General features: G+C 43.5%; 1 protein-coding gene across 1 annotated transcript in view; it reads right to left on the bottom strand.

Annotated features, from left to right (window-relative positions):
- Nucleotides 1–253: 253 nt before the first annotated feature.
- The window catches only part of LOC110501807 (protein disulfide-isomerase A5), a 78,513-nt gene continuing 61,096 nt past the window's right edge, over nt 254–17,670 (bottom strand). Inside the window, exons 13-17 of the mRNA XM_036959223.1 lie at nt 16,855–17,018; nt 16,558–16,688; nt 11,546–11,616; nt 4,505–4,639; nt 254–3,143 (exon numbers count right to left, since the gene is read on the bottom strand). Coding sequence (XP_036815118.1) covers nt 3,072–3,143; nt 4,505–4,639; nt 11,546–11,616; nt 16,558–16,688; nt 16,855–17,018 — 573 coding nt within the window. The 3' untranslated portion in view covers nt 254–3,071. The remainder of the gene's footprint in view (nt 3,144–4,504; nt 4,640–11,545; nt 11,617–16,557; nt 16,689–16,854; nt 17,019–17,670) is intronic.

The raw sequence follows: 17,670 nt of genomic DNA, 5'->3' as shown, positions 1-17,670 counted from the left end.
GAGATCAGCTGCAATCAGTGTTTAGGATCTCACAGGACATAGGTTGAACATACTTGCACAAACAAACTTTGGACACAAAAAAATCCCAGTCTTCTTGGCTTTCACTATCTCCGGACTTTATGCTACATGGGATTCTTCACTATCTATAAGTATCTATAAGTAAATTGTAATACTTAGCCATTGCATTAAAGTAAAAATTAAAGGAGATTTTGCAAAGATTATAAATCATTGAAAATGAGAACATGACAGTATCTTGGAAATGTTTGAGTTTTTATTTTAGCAAGGTCCTCATTCGAAGGGCAAAACTGTACATATGGCTGGGCACAGAAAGTCAACCAAGGCGACAATGACCTCTATGCATAGATGTGACAGTTTCCACACAATATGAGGGCTTTGGGATGAGACAAAGGTGGTCTTTATGATAAGTTTGTCAAGTCTTTAACCATTTGATAGCACTGAGTAGGCCTTGCACTGCAGAAACAAAAGTCAAAGCAAATCATCCCAACAGAAAGAAAACTGAACATCTAAAAAAACAGCATGTGTGTCAAAATCCAGCTCCATACAGTAAAGCATTCTCCCAACGTTCTGCGATGTCGCAGCTAGTTTTGCATGATGCAGAAATGTTATGGTAACATTGATTGGAGACTGTGTTCTATGTCAGTCTGCAGTTCATTTAAGACTTTTCATTTGCAACTAATCCATTTAGAAACCCAAACAATGTACAGTATTAGTCAGTTCATTAACCCCCATCTGCACAACATGTTTTATTTAATACTTCCTTCCATTACTTCAAACAGGAAAAGTAAACTGGACCATTGATCTATACATTTAGTTATTTTTCCATACAAGACAAATGTAAACAATTATTTTAAATGTGGAGACTCTAGAGCTCAAAACCATCTAACTGCAACGCAAATTAATACAACAAGCTAGTTCCCTTTAATTGTGTTTTCGCTATCCCTGAGAACCTTATTCAATAATGAAAGGAACCAAACTCCTGAATAATAAAACACAAGTTCAGCTACAGATAGGCCTTTAAATATTTATAGCGGCGTAAGCCGGGGAGTTAAAAACACACAGCCTTAAAGTCGCCACAAAGATAATGGCTCCGGTATTGATGATGGTGCCAAGCTCGGGTGGTGTGTGTGTGTGTGTGTGGCGGAGGTGTTAAGGATGTCCATAGACTTTCTCACACACCTCTGCACTGTGAAATCTGAAGTCATCCATTTGGATGTCCTGGGACATAGGGGATAACATTTCTCAGACGAGGACAGAGACACACACACAGAGGCAATATGCTCTTGGATTCCTGACTTTGTTCAGATGGAACTGATATCCTGGATCTTTTCTAATCATAATCCCATATGACTCCTGATATTGAGCTGACTGGTTCTGATTGCTAGAGACAAAAAGGGAGGGACTGGCGCAGTCTTGTTCCTGTGGAAATGGCACATTAATGACCATATTTGGCCCCATATCTTTTCCAAGGGCTTTGTTTTGAATTGGTCTTCGATGATATCATGGAAAAACACTTGCAAGAGGCAAAACTGTTTTTTAGATGCATCTCAGTAACACTAAAAGGAATGCAGGACAAGAGATGGGTTAGCTGACATGGAAATTATGTGCACACTTCAATGGGTCAGAAGTCTGTATGCTGTTGTGATTCTGGATGGCTAGCAACAATGACAAGAAGCTGCCACATTGGGAATCATAGGTGGCTCGTTTCAGCTAGTTTTATCTTGTTCTTGATACCATGTCTCGTTTTGAGGTGTTTTGACTAATGTCACGTCTACGCTAATGTGGCAAAACATTTGCTAGCTAGCTAACCAACAAATGCAACAATGTTTTTGAGAGACAATTGCTCATTGTTCAAATGTATTTGTTTTCAATAAACATTGGACACAAAATAAAGTTTACATGTTGTCAACAACCCCGTCTGTTGTGCCCCATAGTTGCACGACAACCAACATGTCTACAGTAAAAAATAATATCACTACGACAACAGGAGGCTTCTGTAAATCATTGACGTCTGGAGTTTTTTTTAAATGTATTTGACCTTTATTTAACTAGGCAAGTTGGTTAAGAACAAATTCTTATTTTCAATGACAGTGGGTTAACTGCCTTGTTCAGGGGCAGAACGACAGATTTTTACCTTGTCAGCTCGGGGATTTGAACTTGCAACCTTTTGGTTACTAGTCCAATGCTCTAACCTCTAGGCTACCCTGCTGCCCCCAGGTTCAGCACAGTAACATAATAATTCTAATTTATTTGGGTCATCTTACGTTTGTGTCTGATTTGTCATCTCTTTCTCTCATCGCTGACTTGGAAACACGTGGAAAAAAACAGAAGCACCAGGCTTCAACACACATAAGAGCTTTATGTTTTAGGGCCTCGTATCATTCACTACCCTACTATCTGTCTGACTCTGCGCTGAGTGATTAGCTTTCATACATATTTATTAAAAAGGCCACAGTTATAGCTATTAGATCCTGATCATCCTGAAACAAACCCATACCTAATAGACAGGTATGTACACAAGTATTGAAAGAGTTATATTGAAACAAACAGTTGTATGCTTAGATTGTATTCCTCTTGAGGTGAATGAACAAGGATGTAGTGACTGGTAGGACTATAGTGATGGTCCCTGTGATGTACAGTACTGTAGGTGGTTTCCCCACCATCCAACCACCAGTACAGCCACCAACCAACCACACAAGAGTGGATCTGAAAGGGAGGGTCCGGTATTGCATAGATACAGTATAAGGTGTAGCTTTTCACAAATGCAGTCACAGTATTTGGGCAACATTTTCATGTTTTCTTTTGTTTTTTTATCAAGAAAAAAAAATGGTCTCAAGTGGTCACACGGTAGGTAATCCCACTGTTATTACAAAGCTGATCACATGATCGATCTATATCAGTATAAAAAAAAGCCTTTCGCTGAAACGCTGAGGTTCACAAGTCCCCGCCCCGTGATGTCAGATCATGATGACATCACTAGATGTCAGTGCTAAGAGGCCCCTGTCCAGGGTCACAGTGCAACGACAGGCTCCTCCTCCTCACCACACCCTGCCTTAAAGCTCCTCCTTCCTCTTGCCCTGGTCCCGCCCCCGCAGGCTGCGCATGAAACCTATAAACCCCGCCTCCTGGGGAGAGGAAGACAGGAGAGGCCTGTTATAAAGATGTAGAGGTTAACGGTGTAAATGTATTATAAGGCAGAATTTGTAAATACAGAGAGTATAGAAATTGTGAAAGTTGACAAGATTCCATATTCAAAGGTAAGAAGGACAACAAAAGTGTATAAATTATATTTTAGTAGGGCACTAAGACGATAACCTAGCGTAGCAGGATCAAAAGAAATGCCTGAAACTACACTGAACAAAAACATAAAATGAAACATGTAAAGAGTTGGTCCCATGTTTAATGAGTTGGAATAAAAGATTGCAGAAATGTTCAATACGCACAAAAAGCTTATTTCTCTAAAATGCACAAAGTTGCTTATTAGTGAACATTTCTCCTTTGCCAAGATAATCCATCCACCTGGCAGGTGTGACATATCAAGAAGCTGATGAAACATGATTACACAGGTGCACCTTGTGCTGGGGACAATAAAAGTCCACTAAAATGTGCAGTTGTATCACAACACAATGCAACGGATGTCTCAAGTTTTGAGGGAGTGTGCAATTGGCATGCTGACTGCAGGAATGTTCACCAGCTCAGGACCTCCACATCCTTCTTTTTCACCTGCGGGATCGTCTGAGACCAGCCACCTGGACAGCTGATGAAACTGTGGGTTTGCATTGTGAACAGCGCCCCATGGTGGAGGTGGGGTTATGGTATGGGCAGGCATAAGCTACAGACAACGAACACAATTGCATTTTATCGATGGCAATTTGAATGCAGAGATACAGTGACGAGATCCCGAGGCTCATTGTCGTACCATTCATCTGCCGCCATCACCTAATGCACGGCCCCATGTCACAAGGATCGGTACACAATTCCTGGAACCTTTTTTATATATTTGGGATGCTCTGGATCAACATGTGCGACAGCATTATCCAGTTCCCGCAAATATACAGCAGCTTCGCCCAGCCATTGAAGAGGAGGTGGACAACATTCCACAGGCCACAATCAACAGCCTGATCAACTCCACGTGAAGGAGATGTGTCACGCTGCATGAGGCAAATGGTGGTCAGCAGATACTGATCCACACCCCTACCTATCTGTGATCAGATGCATATCTGTATTCCCAGTCATGTGAAATCCATAGATTAGTCCCTAATGAATTTATTTCAATTGACTGATTTCCTTATATGAATTGTAACCCATTAAAATAATTTTGGGGGAGGTTCTCTTCTAAACTGTTTAACCAATCCAGTAAACATGGAGGAGCAGCTAAAATGGAGTGTCACCATCCAAAAGCGGAAGTCGCATCACAGACTCTTTCCATTTCCCGTGAAAACCGGAACAACCGGTTGTTGGGGACTCGGCAGAAGATGTCACTTACCCCTCGTTCTCCGTTGTATTTTTCTGCAAACTTCCCATAGTTGTAGTAGTTGAACGTGGGGTAGCCCTCCACACCCTCCTGCTTGCACAGTTCTTGGTTTGGTCCTTTAGTGCAGTCCACAGCAGCATAGGCAATCTGAGGGACAAAGCATATAGTAGCTTACTGTAGCTTCAACATGATATTGTCATCCACAGAACTCAAATCTGTAACAGCAACCACAACTAGTTTAGACAATGGTCAGTTGCATAAGAACCTCATGGATGTGTAGGATTGTATTGCATTTCTTTGAAACAAATTTCATGAGCGGTTAAAAGCATTATGATTGTTCTAAAGCGTTTACATTTTTGTTGCCATATGCGCTGGACAATGAACAAGCCTACTAGGGTAAAATGGTGCATGTTGTAAAATACCACAAAGTTATTCACAACAAGAAAGTGGACATTTACAGTAAATTATTTCGACACGGCTACTTTGGCACCGACTGAGCTGTTCTGCGTCCGCATTGATTCCCGGCACATTCTCAAATTCAGCCTGCAAAGCCAACTGGGTTAAAGGGGAAGTTCAGTTCAACACTTATTGTTAGATGGTTCCTCACCTGCTCATTTGCCCCCATCACTCCTATAGATTTTTAGATAGCCATTTTAGCTAGCAACTGAGCTAAATATCAAACGTTCCCTTTAACCCAGAGCTGTGTGGTGTAAGTTTGTAATGGCTGTTTAAATAAAACCATAACATGGATAACAGTTTCTCCTGTCCCATAGACACATTTTAGGGTGAGGAACCATCTACCATTGGGGCTCCCGAGTGGCGCAGCGATCTAAGGCACTGCATCTCAGCGTTAGAGACATCACTACAAACACCCTGGTTCGATTCCAGGCTGTATCACAACCAGCCGTGATTGGGAGTCCCATAGGGCGGCGCACAACTGGCCCAGCGTCGTCCAGGTTTGGCCGGTGTAGGCCGTCATTGTAAATAAGAATTAGTTCTGAACTTACTTGCCTAGTTAAATAAAATAAAGTAAAATACTGAACATCCCCTTTAAGAAAAATGCCTAATACATTCCTATCAAGCTAGACCATTAAGAGTGGGCGGGAAAAGAAAACCAATCACTCCTACATAAAAACAACAAAAGAGATTTATGTCGGGGCTGTCGCAGCATGGCAGTCAGAAAAAAAACAGCACAAATGAGCCGTAAATACCATCTCTCTGAAACATAGCTCACCCCCTCCCTCTGCTCGGCTTGTCCTTCTGGATGGCTCAAATGTCAGCTGCCGTGTCTCAAATGGCATCCCATTCCCTATGTAGTGCACTATTTTTGAAAGGGAATAAGGTGCCGTTTGAGACACCACGCAGCACATTGAGCTTGTCACCATCAAGTAACCACCATCAGTCACCTGAGGACCAATATGTTGAATATGTAAATGATTGATGTCTCGGTGAGGCTAAACTAATTGGACAGTTTGACGTGTTGCTCAGACAGGTGAATCCTCTGACATGTCGCCTACATAATAATAACATGAAACGCTCATCTCAGACATTTAAAAATACATTATTTAAATGATTAAAGCCGTTGTCTAACACGCTCTGTTCAGTGAGTGAAAACATAAATGGAAGGATTCAGCATTACTGTCAAAACACAGATGAATGGTTACACTTCTTAGAGTGTTGTGTGTGTCTGCATGGCCAATAAGAAACCTGTCAACATAAGAGGTATCTCACAGATCAGAGAGGTCTCTTGCCATTTTCAACGTCAAAGGGGTATTTTTACTGTTTCCCAACTCCAGTCCTCCCAACAGTATTGTAACCCTGGACAAACACACCAGATTCAACTAATCATCAAGCCCTCAATGAGTTTAATCAGGTGTTTTTTGTTGTTGTCTGGGGGTACGACAAAAATGTGTACTGTTGGAAGGTACTCGAGGACTGGAGTTGGGAAGCACTGACCTAGATTATGTTTTTAAGACCAAAAGGTTGAAACATTGTCAGCCAGGCACATAGGAACATCAAATATGCATGTGTCTGAACATTTACATGAATATATACATTTTGATCTCCAGCACCTGCTTAGAAACAGTGGATGCGTGTATTGCAGTACGTAGCTTTTCCCCATACCCGGTCTCTTACAGCAGCACCATACCATCACTTACTGTACAACAGACTGACACACAGACTCAGCCCAGTACGATCAATCAGAGTTGAAGTAAATTGACATGAGGAGAATGATGTTGTAAAAGGATTGTTTTTCCAAAGGTTTCTGGCCAATGCAGTTATTGATTCCCTCTGGTTAATAAGATCTCCAACAACATCTCATTGATCACAACACAAGAGCTTCAACAATGAGCATTGAGAGATACTGTGTAGAGGACAGTTGGAAGTATTTAAATCCTTGTCCACACCGGCAGTTTGAATTGACTTAAATTCATTTTTTTTGCATATCCACTTCAAAATGATTTTTTTCCCTGCATTCTGAACAGCCAAAACTCACAAAAAATCAGATATTTCAAGCTACATTTCAAAACACCTTTGTAGGTGCTTTAAAATCTGATAACACAAATCTGATTCCTGGTCATGTGACTTGTGTCTAACGGTGAAATCTGATTCATATGCCTACAAGTGGTTTTTACGCTGTTATTACCATGACAACTAGCGTAGCCATGTCTGCAAATTACTACAGTCTGAAGACACAAATCCAATTTGGTCACCTGTAACTTGCGGTTTGGACAGTCAGTATTCCAAAACGGATTTGAAAAACAACTGATTTGAGCTTTGTGCAGTGTGAACAAGGCTTTAGAGACACTTCATATTGTGCTTAAAGAAGACAGGCAGCAATGTGTGTGACTGGGTTCGAACCAGGATCTTCTGTGCGCCACAGGACTGTGTCAGCCTACAGAGCCAAAGCTAAGGCACTAGCTTGGGGAGCTAACGTAAGTATTCACATCAAGTCACACATGCATGTCTTCCAGAGTAGGAAAATCACTTGTGGACTATCTACCTGAGGTACTAATTAATGACAGTGTGTGTGTTTGTGTGTAGCAGAAAAATCCACCCTGCATAAGGAGGTTATTAGGCTGCTGTATCAAAAAGCCAATTCCACCACTTCACGAATCACTAGTGTTCTCATCAAAATTACAACTTACATTTTTGTAAGACGTGATTCCGGCCAGCCTCCTCTTTTTATATATAATATGCTGACATTCAGTTGAATCAGAAAAAGAACATTGCTTGCATTGTACAAAGCCTCTGCATGCACACTGATAGCCCACTTATTCTTCCCTATTCCTCCTTTCTCTTTTATACAATACCGTATGTGGTGTTTAATTGGGGTGTTCTTCAAAGCCAGAGCTAAGCTGGTGCTGTTTGTCTTGGGTAAACAAGGCAGAGAAGTAGCCCAATAGACTGATATAGGGCTGTGACCATACCAGTATGACAATATTTTTTCCATGGCAAAAATGAAAAAAAAGGAAGCAGATCAAACCGGTCCTTTAAAAACCTCCTGCTGCTGCGAGTCAAATATTGTGTTCTAATGGTTGGAAAATAAATACGTGACTCTGGATGACAACAGAATGGGTTGGAGGTTGGCAGGTAGCCTAGCGGTTAAGAGCGTTGGGCCAGTAACCGAAAGGTTGTTGGTTCAAATCCCTGAGCAATCTGTCGATGTGCCCTTGAGCAAGTCACTCTTGATAAGAACATCTGCTAACCGACTAAAAATGTCTAAATGTCACAATGTTTGTTTCCAACATCAGGGCCGTTTTCCAAAAGTGTCCTTGCCACGATACTAAGGAGTACTGTGACACTGGTCCTGACGACACTGTTATCCACATCTACTCCTGCACAGTGCCAATACACTGACTGGGGCTTATGCTTTACACTATAAATAGTGAGCAGGGCTGAATGAGCTGCTCTTCTTTCACTCCTCTACCTCCTCCAAAACCCAGGGACAGAGAGGGAGAAGAAGGAGCATGAGAAGTAGTTGGGGATGTTAAGAGAAGTCCCTTCTGTGGATATGTGCATTGGACATCCTTGCTCCTCACACAACCACTACAGCATCCCTGCCCTGCCTCCCGCCAGCCCTGGCTACACAGAGCTTTTGAGCATTTGTTCTCCCCCAAACTCTTATTGTGACAGTGAAATGGAGGTTGCAACACCACACCCCACCTGCAGACATCTGAATCTGTTCTCAGTGTTGTTTACTCGGCGTTGACACAGGAGATCCTTCAGACAAGCAGCGTTGCAGACAACAGCTCTCCTCTGGACCTGAGTCTCAGTGACGGAACGGACACATTAGAGAGTGACTTGTTTCAACCCCACCCCGTGAATGGGATCTGGCCTATAATCAGAGAGCCAGTAGATGGTGATGGTGCTTTGCGTGCGTCTGGAATAAAGACACTAATTCTTGGACCTAGGTTGGGTGGCTGTGCTGATCCACAGCAGAGCGATTCACCAATCAGACACATTCTGGGCTGACAATGAACATTGCAGATCTGATTCTGAACAACAATAACTATTCCCTTGACATATCAATACTTACAGCATTAAGACCAGAATAAAGAGTTACCTCACACATTCAGTGATTTAGTAAATGTTTCTAATGTTATCATCAGAGATTGATATCCACATTCCAACAATATGAATAATGAAAGATATGCATGCCAAATACCAAAGAGCTTTGCTGGATTAAGAAAGAGTGTCACAACCATTACACATGATGTATTCAAGTAATTTATTCCAACAACACTTCACCTTCTTTGTGTTTGTGGTCATTTAGAGTGTTATAATGATTAACAATGCTAAGCTGAGAGTGCAGCAATGCACGTTCCACTGTTGTTCAAGGAGTTTGTGTTAGAGTGTGTGTGTGCGTGTGTATATATTTGAGAACAGATGAGTCAGACAGCTAGGGAGGATCTTGTTAACAACTGGAAAGCGTGACTGAGTCAGGGAGTCAGCGGGTATTAGAGTTAAAAGAGGGAGAAGGAGCCATCTAAATGAGTAGTAGTGTCAGAGAGGGCCATCTAAACGAGTAGTAGTGTCAGAGAGAGCCATCTAAACGAGCAGTAGTGTCAGAGAGGGCCATCTAAACGAGCAGTAGTGTCAGAGAGGGCCATCTAAACGAGCAGTAGTGTCAGAGAGGGCCATCTAAACGAGCAGTAGTGTCAGAGAGGGCCATCTAAACGAGCAGTAGTGTCAGAGGGCCATCTAAACGAGCAGTAGTGTAAGAGAGGGCCATCTAAACGAGCAGTAGTGTCAGAGAGGGCCATCTAAACGAGCAGTAGTGTCAGAGGGCCATCTAAACGAGCAGTAGTGTCAGAGGGCCATCTAAACGAGCAGTAGTGTCAGAGGGCCATCTAAACGAGCAGTAGTGTCAGAGAGGGCCATCTAAACGAGCAGTAGTGTCAGAGAGGGCCATCTAAACGAGCAGTAGTGTCAGAGAGGGCCATCTAAACGAGCAGTAGTGTCAGAGAGGGCCATCTAAACGAGCAGTAGTGTCAGAGAGAGCCATCTAAACGAGCAGTAGTGTCAGAGAGGGCCATCTAAACGAGCAGTAGTGTCAGAGAGGGCCATCTAAACGAGCAGTAGTGTCAGAGAGGGCCATCTAAACGAGCAGTAGTGTCAGAGAGGGCCATCTAAACGAGCAGTAGTGTCAGAGGGCCATCTAAACGAGCAGTAGTGTAAGAGAGGGCCATCTAAACGAGCAGTAGTGTCAGAGGGCCATCTAAACGAGCAGTAGTGTCAGAGGGCCATCTAAACGAGCAGTAGTGTCAGAGGGCCATCTAAACGAGCAGTAGTGTCAGAGGGCCATCTAAACGAGCAGTAGTGTCAGAGAGGGCCATCTAAATGAGCAGTACAGTAGTGTCAGAGAGGGCCATCTAAATGAGCAGTACAGTAGTGTCAGAGAGAGCCATCTAAATGAGTAGTAGTGTCAGAGAGGGCCATCTAAATGAGCAGTACAGTAGTGTCAGAGAGAGCCATCTAAATGAGTAGTAGTGTCAGAGAGGGCCATCTAAATGAGTAGTAGTGTCAGAGAGGGCCATCAAAATGAGCAGTACAGTAGTGTCAGAGAGAGCCATCTAAATGAGTAGTAGTGTCAGAGAGGGCCATCTAAATGAGTAGTAGTGTCAGAGAGGGCCATCAAAATGAGCAGTACAGTAGCGTCAGAGAGGGCCATCTAAATGAGTAGTAGTGTCAGAGAGAGCCATCTAAATGAGTAGTAGTGTCAGAGAGGGCCATCTAAATGAGTAGTAGTGTCAGAGAGGGCCATCAAAATGAGCAGTACAGTAGCGTCAGAGAGGGCCATCTAAATGAGTAGTAGTGTCAGAGAGGGCCATCAAAATGAGTAGTAGTGTCAGAGAGGGCCATCTAAATGAGCAGTACAGTAGCGTCAGAGAGAGCCATCTAAATGAGTAGTAGTGTCAGAGAGAGCCATCTAAATGAGTAGTAGTGTCAGAGAGGGCCATCTAAATGAGTAGTAGTGTCAGAGAGGGCCATCTAAATGAGTAGTAGTGTCAGAGAGGGCCATCTAAATGAGTAGTAGTGTCAGAGAGGGCCATCAAAATGAGTAGTAGTGTCAGAGAGAGCCATCAAAATGAGTAGTAGTGTCAGAGAGGGCCATCTAAATGAGTAGTAGTGTCAGAGAGGGCCATCAAAATGAGTAGTAGTGTCAGAGAGAGCCATCAAAATGAGTAGTAGCGTCAGAGAGGGCCATCAAAATGAGTAGTAGTGTCAGAGAGGGCCATCTAAATGAGCAGTAGTGTCAGAGAGAGCCATCTAAATGAGCAGTACAGTAGTGTCAGAGAGGGCCATCAAAATGAGTAGTAGCGTCAGAGAGGGCCATCAAAATGAGTAGTAGTGTCAGAGAGGGCCATCTAAATGAGCAGTACAGTAGTGTCAGAGAGGGCCATCTAAATGAGTAGTAGTGTCAGAGAGGGCCATCAAAATGAGCAGTACAGTAGCGTCAGAGAGGGCCATCTAAATGAGTAGTAGTGTCATCATCAGTACATTAAGAAAGAGAAAAGAGATTCAGGAGAGGGCTGGAGGAAGGCTCACCTTGCGGTCCTCTTTAAAGAGATCTGCTGCAGTGGTGAAATGAGGGACAGCGTTCTTGCAGTGGGGACACCCTGTTAGGGAGCATAGAATTATGGTCATTATCACAGCATGACCGTTGACCTTTAATGTTGTGAACTGCCTTTCACCCCAACTAGAATGTGACATTTGGCTCACCCCAACTGACATGAATACTACACAACGACATTATAACAGGAGAAATTGTAATTGAAGCACACAAAATGTCTAATCTATGGTCATATGCTCTCCTTCTCTCTCACACAAACACACAGGCAAGAATGCACGCAACACACACACTCTCTGTCCCTGCATGTCACTTACACAATTACCCCACATTAGTAATGGTGTACTTGTATTTTATAGGGAGGTATAAATCCCTTTACTGGAGTCATAAATTAAACCTCCCTGGCGCTTTCCTCGGAAGATTCATATCCGTCACCGGCCCCCTGAACACCACACACACACCAGGTGAGAGGATTGGTGTGTGTGTGTGTGTGTGTGTGTGTGTGTGCACGCACCCAGCCCTTTACATACAGGGACAGGCACATTTACAGCCCTCCTGTGTGTCACACAGCCAGTTTGACAAGCTGACCACTTTGCTAACTGACTGACGTCACAGCCATAGTTCACCACAGTGAGACGAAGGTTAGCAAAAAGATGAATCAAGCATCTCAACTCCTCACTAAAAGGTTTGTTGAATGGCACATTTTCCAAAGGATAAAAATGTACTCAGATTTCTGCCTCTGCGAAAACAAAGCCTGGATTGTGACACACTCTGCACCACCTCATTTATGGACCATGATGAGAGTGATTATACATACACACCCCACCGATAATTATCAGAGCTGAGAGGATGGGCTTGGCTCCAGGCCTGTGGGGGTTGGTTAATGTGGACCTGCCTCATTGACCACAGTGAACAGCTAATGGCTCCTCTCTTGAAGACCTAAAGTTTTTATTTTACCTTTATTTAACTAGGCAAGTCAGTTAAGAACAAATTCTTATTTCCAATGACGGCCTAGGAACAGTGGGTTAACTGCCTGTTCAGGGGCAGAACGACAGATTTGTACCTTGTCAGCTTGGGGGGTTTGAACTTGCAACCTTCCGGTTACTAGTCCAACGCTCTAACCACTAGGCTACCCTGCCGTTTCAGAAGAGGGGATGACAACCCCTAAAATGCTGGATATCTAATAGCAACCTTTTCTTCAAGTCTTTTACAGGTGTTTCTCAGCAGGGATACACAGAGGCCAGAGAGAGGCCACACCTGCTTGGAGACAACTACTGTACATACTCACTTGTTACAAGTGCTTACTGGTGCCACTTTTGTTGGTAAGAACATGTCCAAGAACGGGTCTGAACTTAAGTGAACACTTCTGGATCGTTTTCTGCTGAAAAGTGACTAGAAATCATTAGTCACATAAGAACCCTGTCCTTTTCTTGTGAAAGCCTCCTTAGTCATTCTCAGTCCCTTTCAGGTACAGTAATCATTGACATTCAAGAACAGAACTACAGGGTGCCGCAGCAAGCCTTCTACTTTGATTTTCCCGTTTTCATTTCATAGTAGAAGAATGTAAAATCTGTTGAATCTCCTTCTGTAATTGGTGGCAGAGCTATAGTGAACTCAACAAAAAAGGAAACGTCCTCTCACTGTAAAAGGTGTTCATTTTCAGCAAACTTAACATGTCTAAATATTTGTATGAACATAAGATTCAACAACAGACAAACTGAACAAGTTCCACAGACATGTGACGAACAGAAATGGGATAATGTGTCACTGAACAAAATGAAAAGTAACAGTCAGTATCTGCAGTGCATATCCTCCTCATGGATTTGCCTCCTCTTCCACCAAGGCACCTGCAAGTTCCCGGACATTTCTGTGGGGAATGGCCCTTGCACTCACCCTCCGATCCAACAGGTCAGAGACGTGCTTAATGGGATAGAGATCCGGGCTCTTCGCTGGCCATGTCAGAACACTGACATTCCTGTCTAGCAGGAAACCACGCACAGAACGAGCAGTATGGCTGGTGGCATTGTCATGCTGGAGGGTCATGTCAGGATGAGCCTACAGGAAGGATACCACATGAGGTAGGAGGATGTCTTCCCTGTAATGTACAGCATTGAGACTGCCTGCAATGACAAGCTCAGTCCGATGATGCTGTGACACACCGCCCCAGACCATGACGGACCCTCCACATCGATCCCGCTCCAGAGTACAGGCCTCAGTGCAACGCTCATTCCTTCTGATCATCACCCCTGGTGAGACAAAACCAAGACTCGTCAGTGAAGAGTACTTTTTGCCAGTCCTGTCTGGTCCAGCGAAGGTGGGTTTGAGCCTATAGGCAACATTGTTGCCGGTGATGTCTGGTGAGGACCTGCCTTACAACAGGTCTACAAGCCCTCAGTTCAGCCTCTCTCAGCCTATTGCGGACAGTCTGAGCACTGATAGAGGGATTGTGCGTTCCCTATCCACATCGACGGGACAGTAGCGGAGAGGGTAGAAAGTTAAGTTCCTCAGCGTACACATCATGGACAAACTGAATTGGTCCACACACACAGACAGCGTGGTGAAGAAGGCGCAGCAAACTACCTTCCCTCCAGGACACCTACACCACCCGATGTCACAAGAAAAAGATCATCAAGGACAACAACCACCCGAGCCACTGCCTGTTCACCCCGCTATCATCCAGAAGGCGAGGTCAGTACAGGTGCATCAAAGCAGGGACCGAGAGACTGAAAAACAGCTTCTATCTCAAGGCCATCAGACTGTCAAACAGTCATCACTAACATTGAGTGGCTGCTACCAACATACTGACTCAACTCCAGCCACTGGAAAAATTGATGTAATAAATGTATCACTAGCCACTTTAAACCATGCCACTTCATATAATGTTTACATACCCTACATTACTCATCTCATATGTATATACTGTACTCTATACCATCCACTGCATCTTGCCTATGCCGTTCTATACCATCACTCATTCATATATTTTTTTTATGTACATATTCTTATTCATTCCTTTACACTTGTGTGTGTATAAGGTAATTGTTGTGAAATTGTTAGGTTCGATTACTCGTTGGATATTGCTGCATTGTCGGAACTAGAAGCACAAGCATTTCGCTACACTTGCATTAACATCTGCTAACCATGTGTATGTGACAAATAAAATTTGATTTGATTCCTGGTGTAACCCGGGCAGTTGCTGTTGCCATCATGTACCTGTCCCGCAGGTGTGATGTTTGGGTTGTACCGATCCTGTGCAGGTGTTGTTACACGTGGTCTGCCACTGCGAGGATGATAATCTGTCCGTCCTGTCTCCATGTAGTGCTGTCTTAGGCGTCTCACAGTACGGACATTGTAATTTATTTCCCTGGCCACATCTGCAGTCCTTATGCCTCCTTGCAGCATGCCTAAGACACGTTCACGCAGATGAGCAAGGACCCTGGGCATCTTTCTTTTGGTGTTTTTCAGTCAGTAGAAAGGCCTCTTTAGTGTCCTAAGTTTTCATAACTGTGACCTTAATTGCCTACCGTCTGTAAGCTGTTAGTGTCTTAGCGAACGTTCCACAGGTGCATGTTTATGGTTCATTGAACAAGCATGGGAAACAGTGTTTAAACCGTTTACAATGAAGATCTGTGAAGTTTGGGATTTTTACAAATTATCTTTAAAAGACAGGGTCCTCAAAAAGGGACGTTTCTTTTTTTGCTGAGTTTATATCCTGTATGTGCTTTTTCTCTCCAATATGTGTAGGTTATAATATACAAACTCTTTTGTGTCTACACTTCACACCTGAAAGTGACAATTCAAATATAGCTTTCGGTCCTCAATTAAATCACCCTTAAGCATTTGTGTTGTAAATTAGAATCTTCCCACTTTCCCACTAATTAGCTTAAAAAGGTACGACACAAACAAGCATTTCATGAAGGGCAACATAAAAGTTAATTAGCAGGAATTTCCCGGGATAGGTGGAGGTAACGTTACCCTCCCTGGCATATGTGTATAGGCAGCAGTTTAGTTCAGAAGAAAATCTGACGAAGAGGAGGCTGGAAATTAGAAGAGACGAAGACCTCCTTTAGGTAACAATGAACATAACTGAAAGCATTTGATTAGAGAGTCTTCATGTGTTAGTGACTAGTTTGATCTCTCAAAGCCACTGACAGGAGGATGTTCCACAGAGGATTAGACAACGTTGCCTGCCTCCCAAATGGAACTCCACTCCCTGTCTCCCGGTTGGGTGCCATATGGGACTCAGCCTTGGAGTAGAGAAAGAAAAAGAGAAGGTTGTTATTGCCTCGTGCTGCCTCGTAGAGGAAAAGCCAAGAGGCATTTAGGAGTTGTTTTGCTTCATGTTCACTAATAGGAAGACGGAAGGTGCAGTGGTGATGAGCGCAGTCTTTGAAGGCTCTTATCAGACGGTGACTTCAGGGCTGCTTGCGAGTCGGTTCATCACATGAACATGTCCTGCATCAACTGGAAAGTGAGTGAGTGAGTGTCCAATGAAAGGATATTGAGATGCTGTACCTGTCAATGTCATCTACAATGTTTACCCCTCTAGCACTACAAGTCTATTTTGGGCATTCTGTCATTTTCTGGTCCCTTCACAGCTTAGGTGTGGCTTCATCAGATGATGGCAGATGTTGGAAGAGAAAAATGATAGATTTATGTACTGGTGGTGTAAAACTGGACCTAAATTCTTTAGTTCCCTGGGGAAAATAGGTCATCAAAAATTGGTGGTGTAAAAATCCAATCAATCATAAATCAAAATGTAGTTATATTGGACATCAACAAGTTGTGTTGTTGTTGTCTGGCAGGCAGGGTGCTTACATGGTGATGTGACAGGAGGTTATTTGGAAGTGAACTTATGAGGTAGCCCAGCCTGAGACTTAACAGCCCAAATATCAACCGTGGACCTTTAGGATGTCCTTTTGGTCTAATGGTTGAGACATTGGGTTAGCAAACGGGAGACCCAAGGTCAATTCCCACTGGTTACACTTACATGGTGCATAAAACATGACGAGGGCATGCTTCTTCTTCTTCAGCGCTTCCCTGAAGTCCTCCATTCCTAGATGGCTGACGCTGGACGGCTTGTCTTCCCAGGACTGCTCTGGGGGAGGGGGTGCCTGGGGGCTGGTATAACAAAACCAGACGATAAGGTATGATACACACCAACACTTGTGACTAGAAATGTTGATAACTGCCTGAGTTGAAGCCCATTGATCAGCATATGACACTGTGCTGGCAGGTAGACCCTGAATTATAGAAAAGCACAACAAAGTTAAAGATCATGACTCACTTCTGTAGAAACTCTATGATCTTGTCCTTGCTCCTGAGGTGGGGTAGCGTAAACTTCTCCTCTCCCTTCTCAAAGTACTTGACGGTGGGGAAGCCGGAGATCTTGAAGCGCTCTCCCACTGCCTTGTGGATGGTGGTATCCACAGCTGCCAGAACACCAGGGCTCTGGAGCAACAAGAGGCAGATCAGGATACAATACCGTCATCACGTCATAGATGAGCTAGTTCTGACTGGATCACCGCCCTTACGGCTCAACTCAGCCCAGTGAGAATAAAGCAAAACCACTATAAAAACGTAAGCACGTACACCGAGTTTAGGGGAAGCTTTTCACACAATTTCGCCCGGTGGGTGGTACTGATGTAAAAGTCACAGTGGGAGTACATTTCATTGAGCACACGGGTTCAGTGTCGAGAACGAGCTGAGCTGAGCACTCGCTCCTGTCCGGATCGTGGAATCTATTGAACACACCGCTAAGCCGTAGACTACCGGTTGGCTAAACCCAAGTAACAGATGATACCATTTCATCAGGCAGCCAAAAACATGAAGTAAACAAATGTAAATCTCTGAATCCACGTTATGTTTGCCATTTCATGCAGCCGCAGAACAGAAAGAAGCGAATGAAAAGATATTATATTCGAATTTCACATTGTTTAATGTTGAGAGATATTAACATTGAAAAAGTAATGATGCTGGGTGTGTAAGTATACCTCCAGGATAGTATGGTAAAGTCAGCCTCATGTATAGGCCCTCCAACAAATAAATAAGCCCAAGAACATCCAAAACCCATCAGATGAACAGTTTTTAATGAAGCCAGCAA

The sequence above is a fragment of the Oncorhynchus mykiss genome, chromosome 22, assembly GCF_013265735.2.
Source record: "Oncorhynchus mykiss isolate Arlee chromosome 22, USDA_OmykA_1.1, whole genome shotgun sequence".
Classification (NCBI taxonomy): domain Eukaryota; kingdom Metazoa; phylum Chordata; class Actinopteri; order Salmoniformes; family Salmonidae; genus Oncorhynchus; species Oncorhynchus mykiss.
This window is presented reverse-complemented; position numbering and strand designations above follow the sequence as displayed.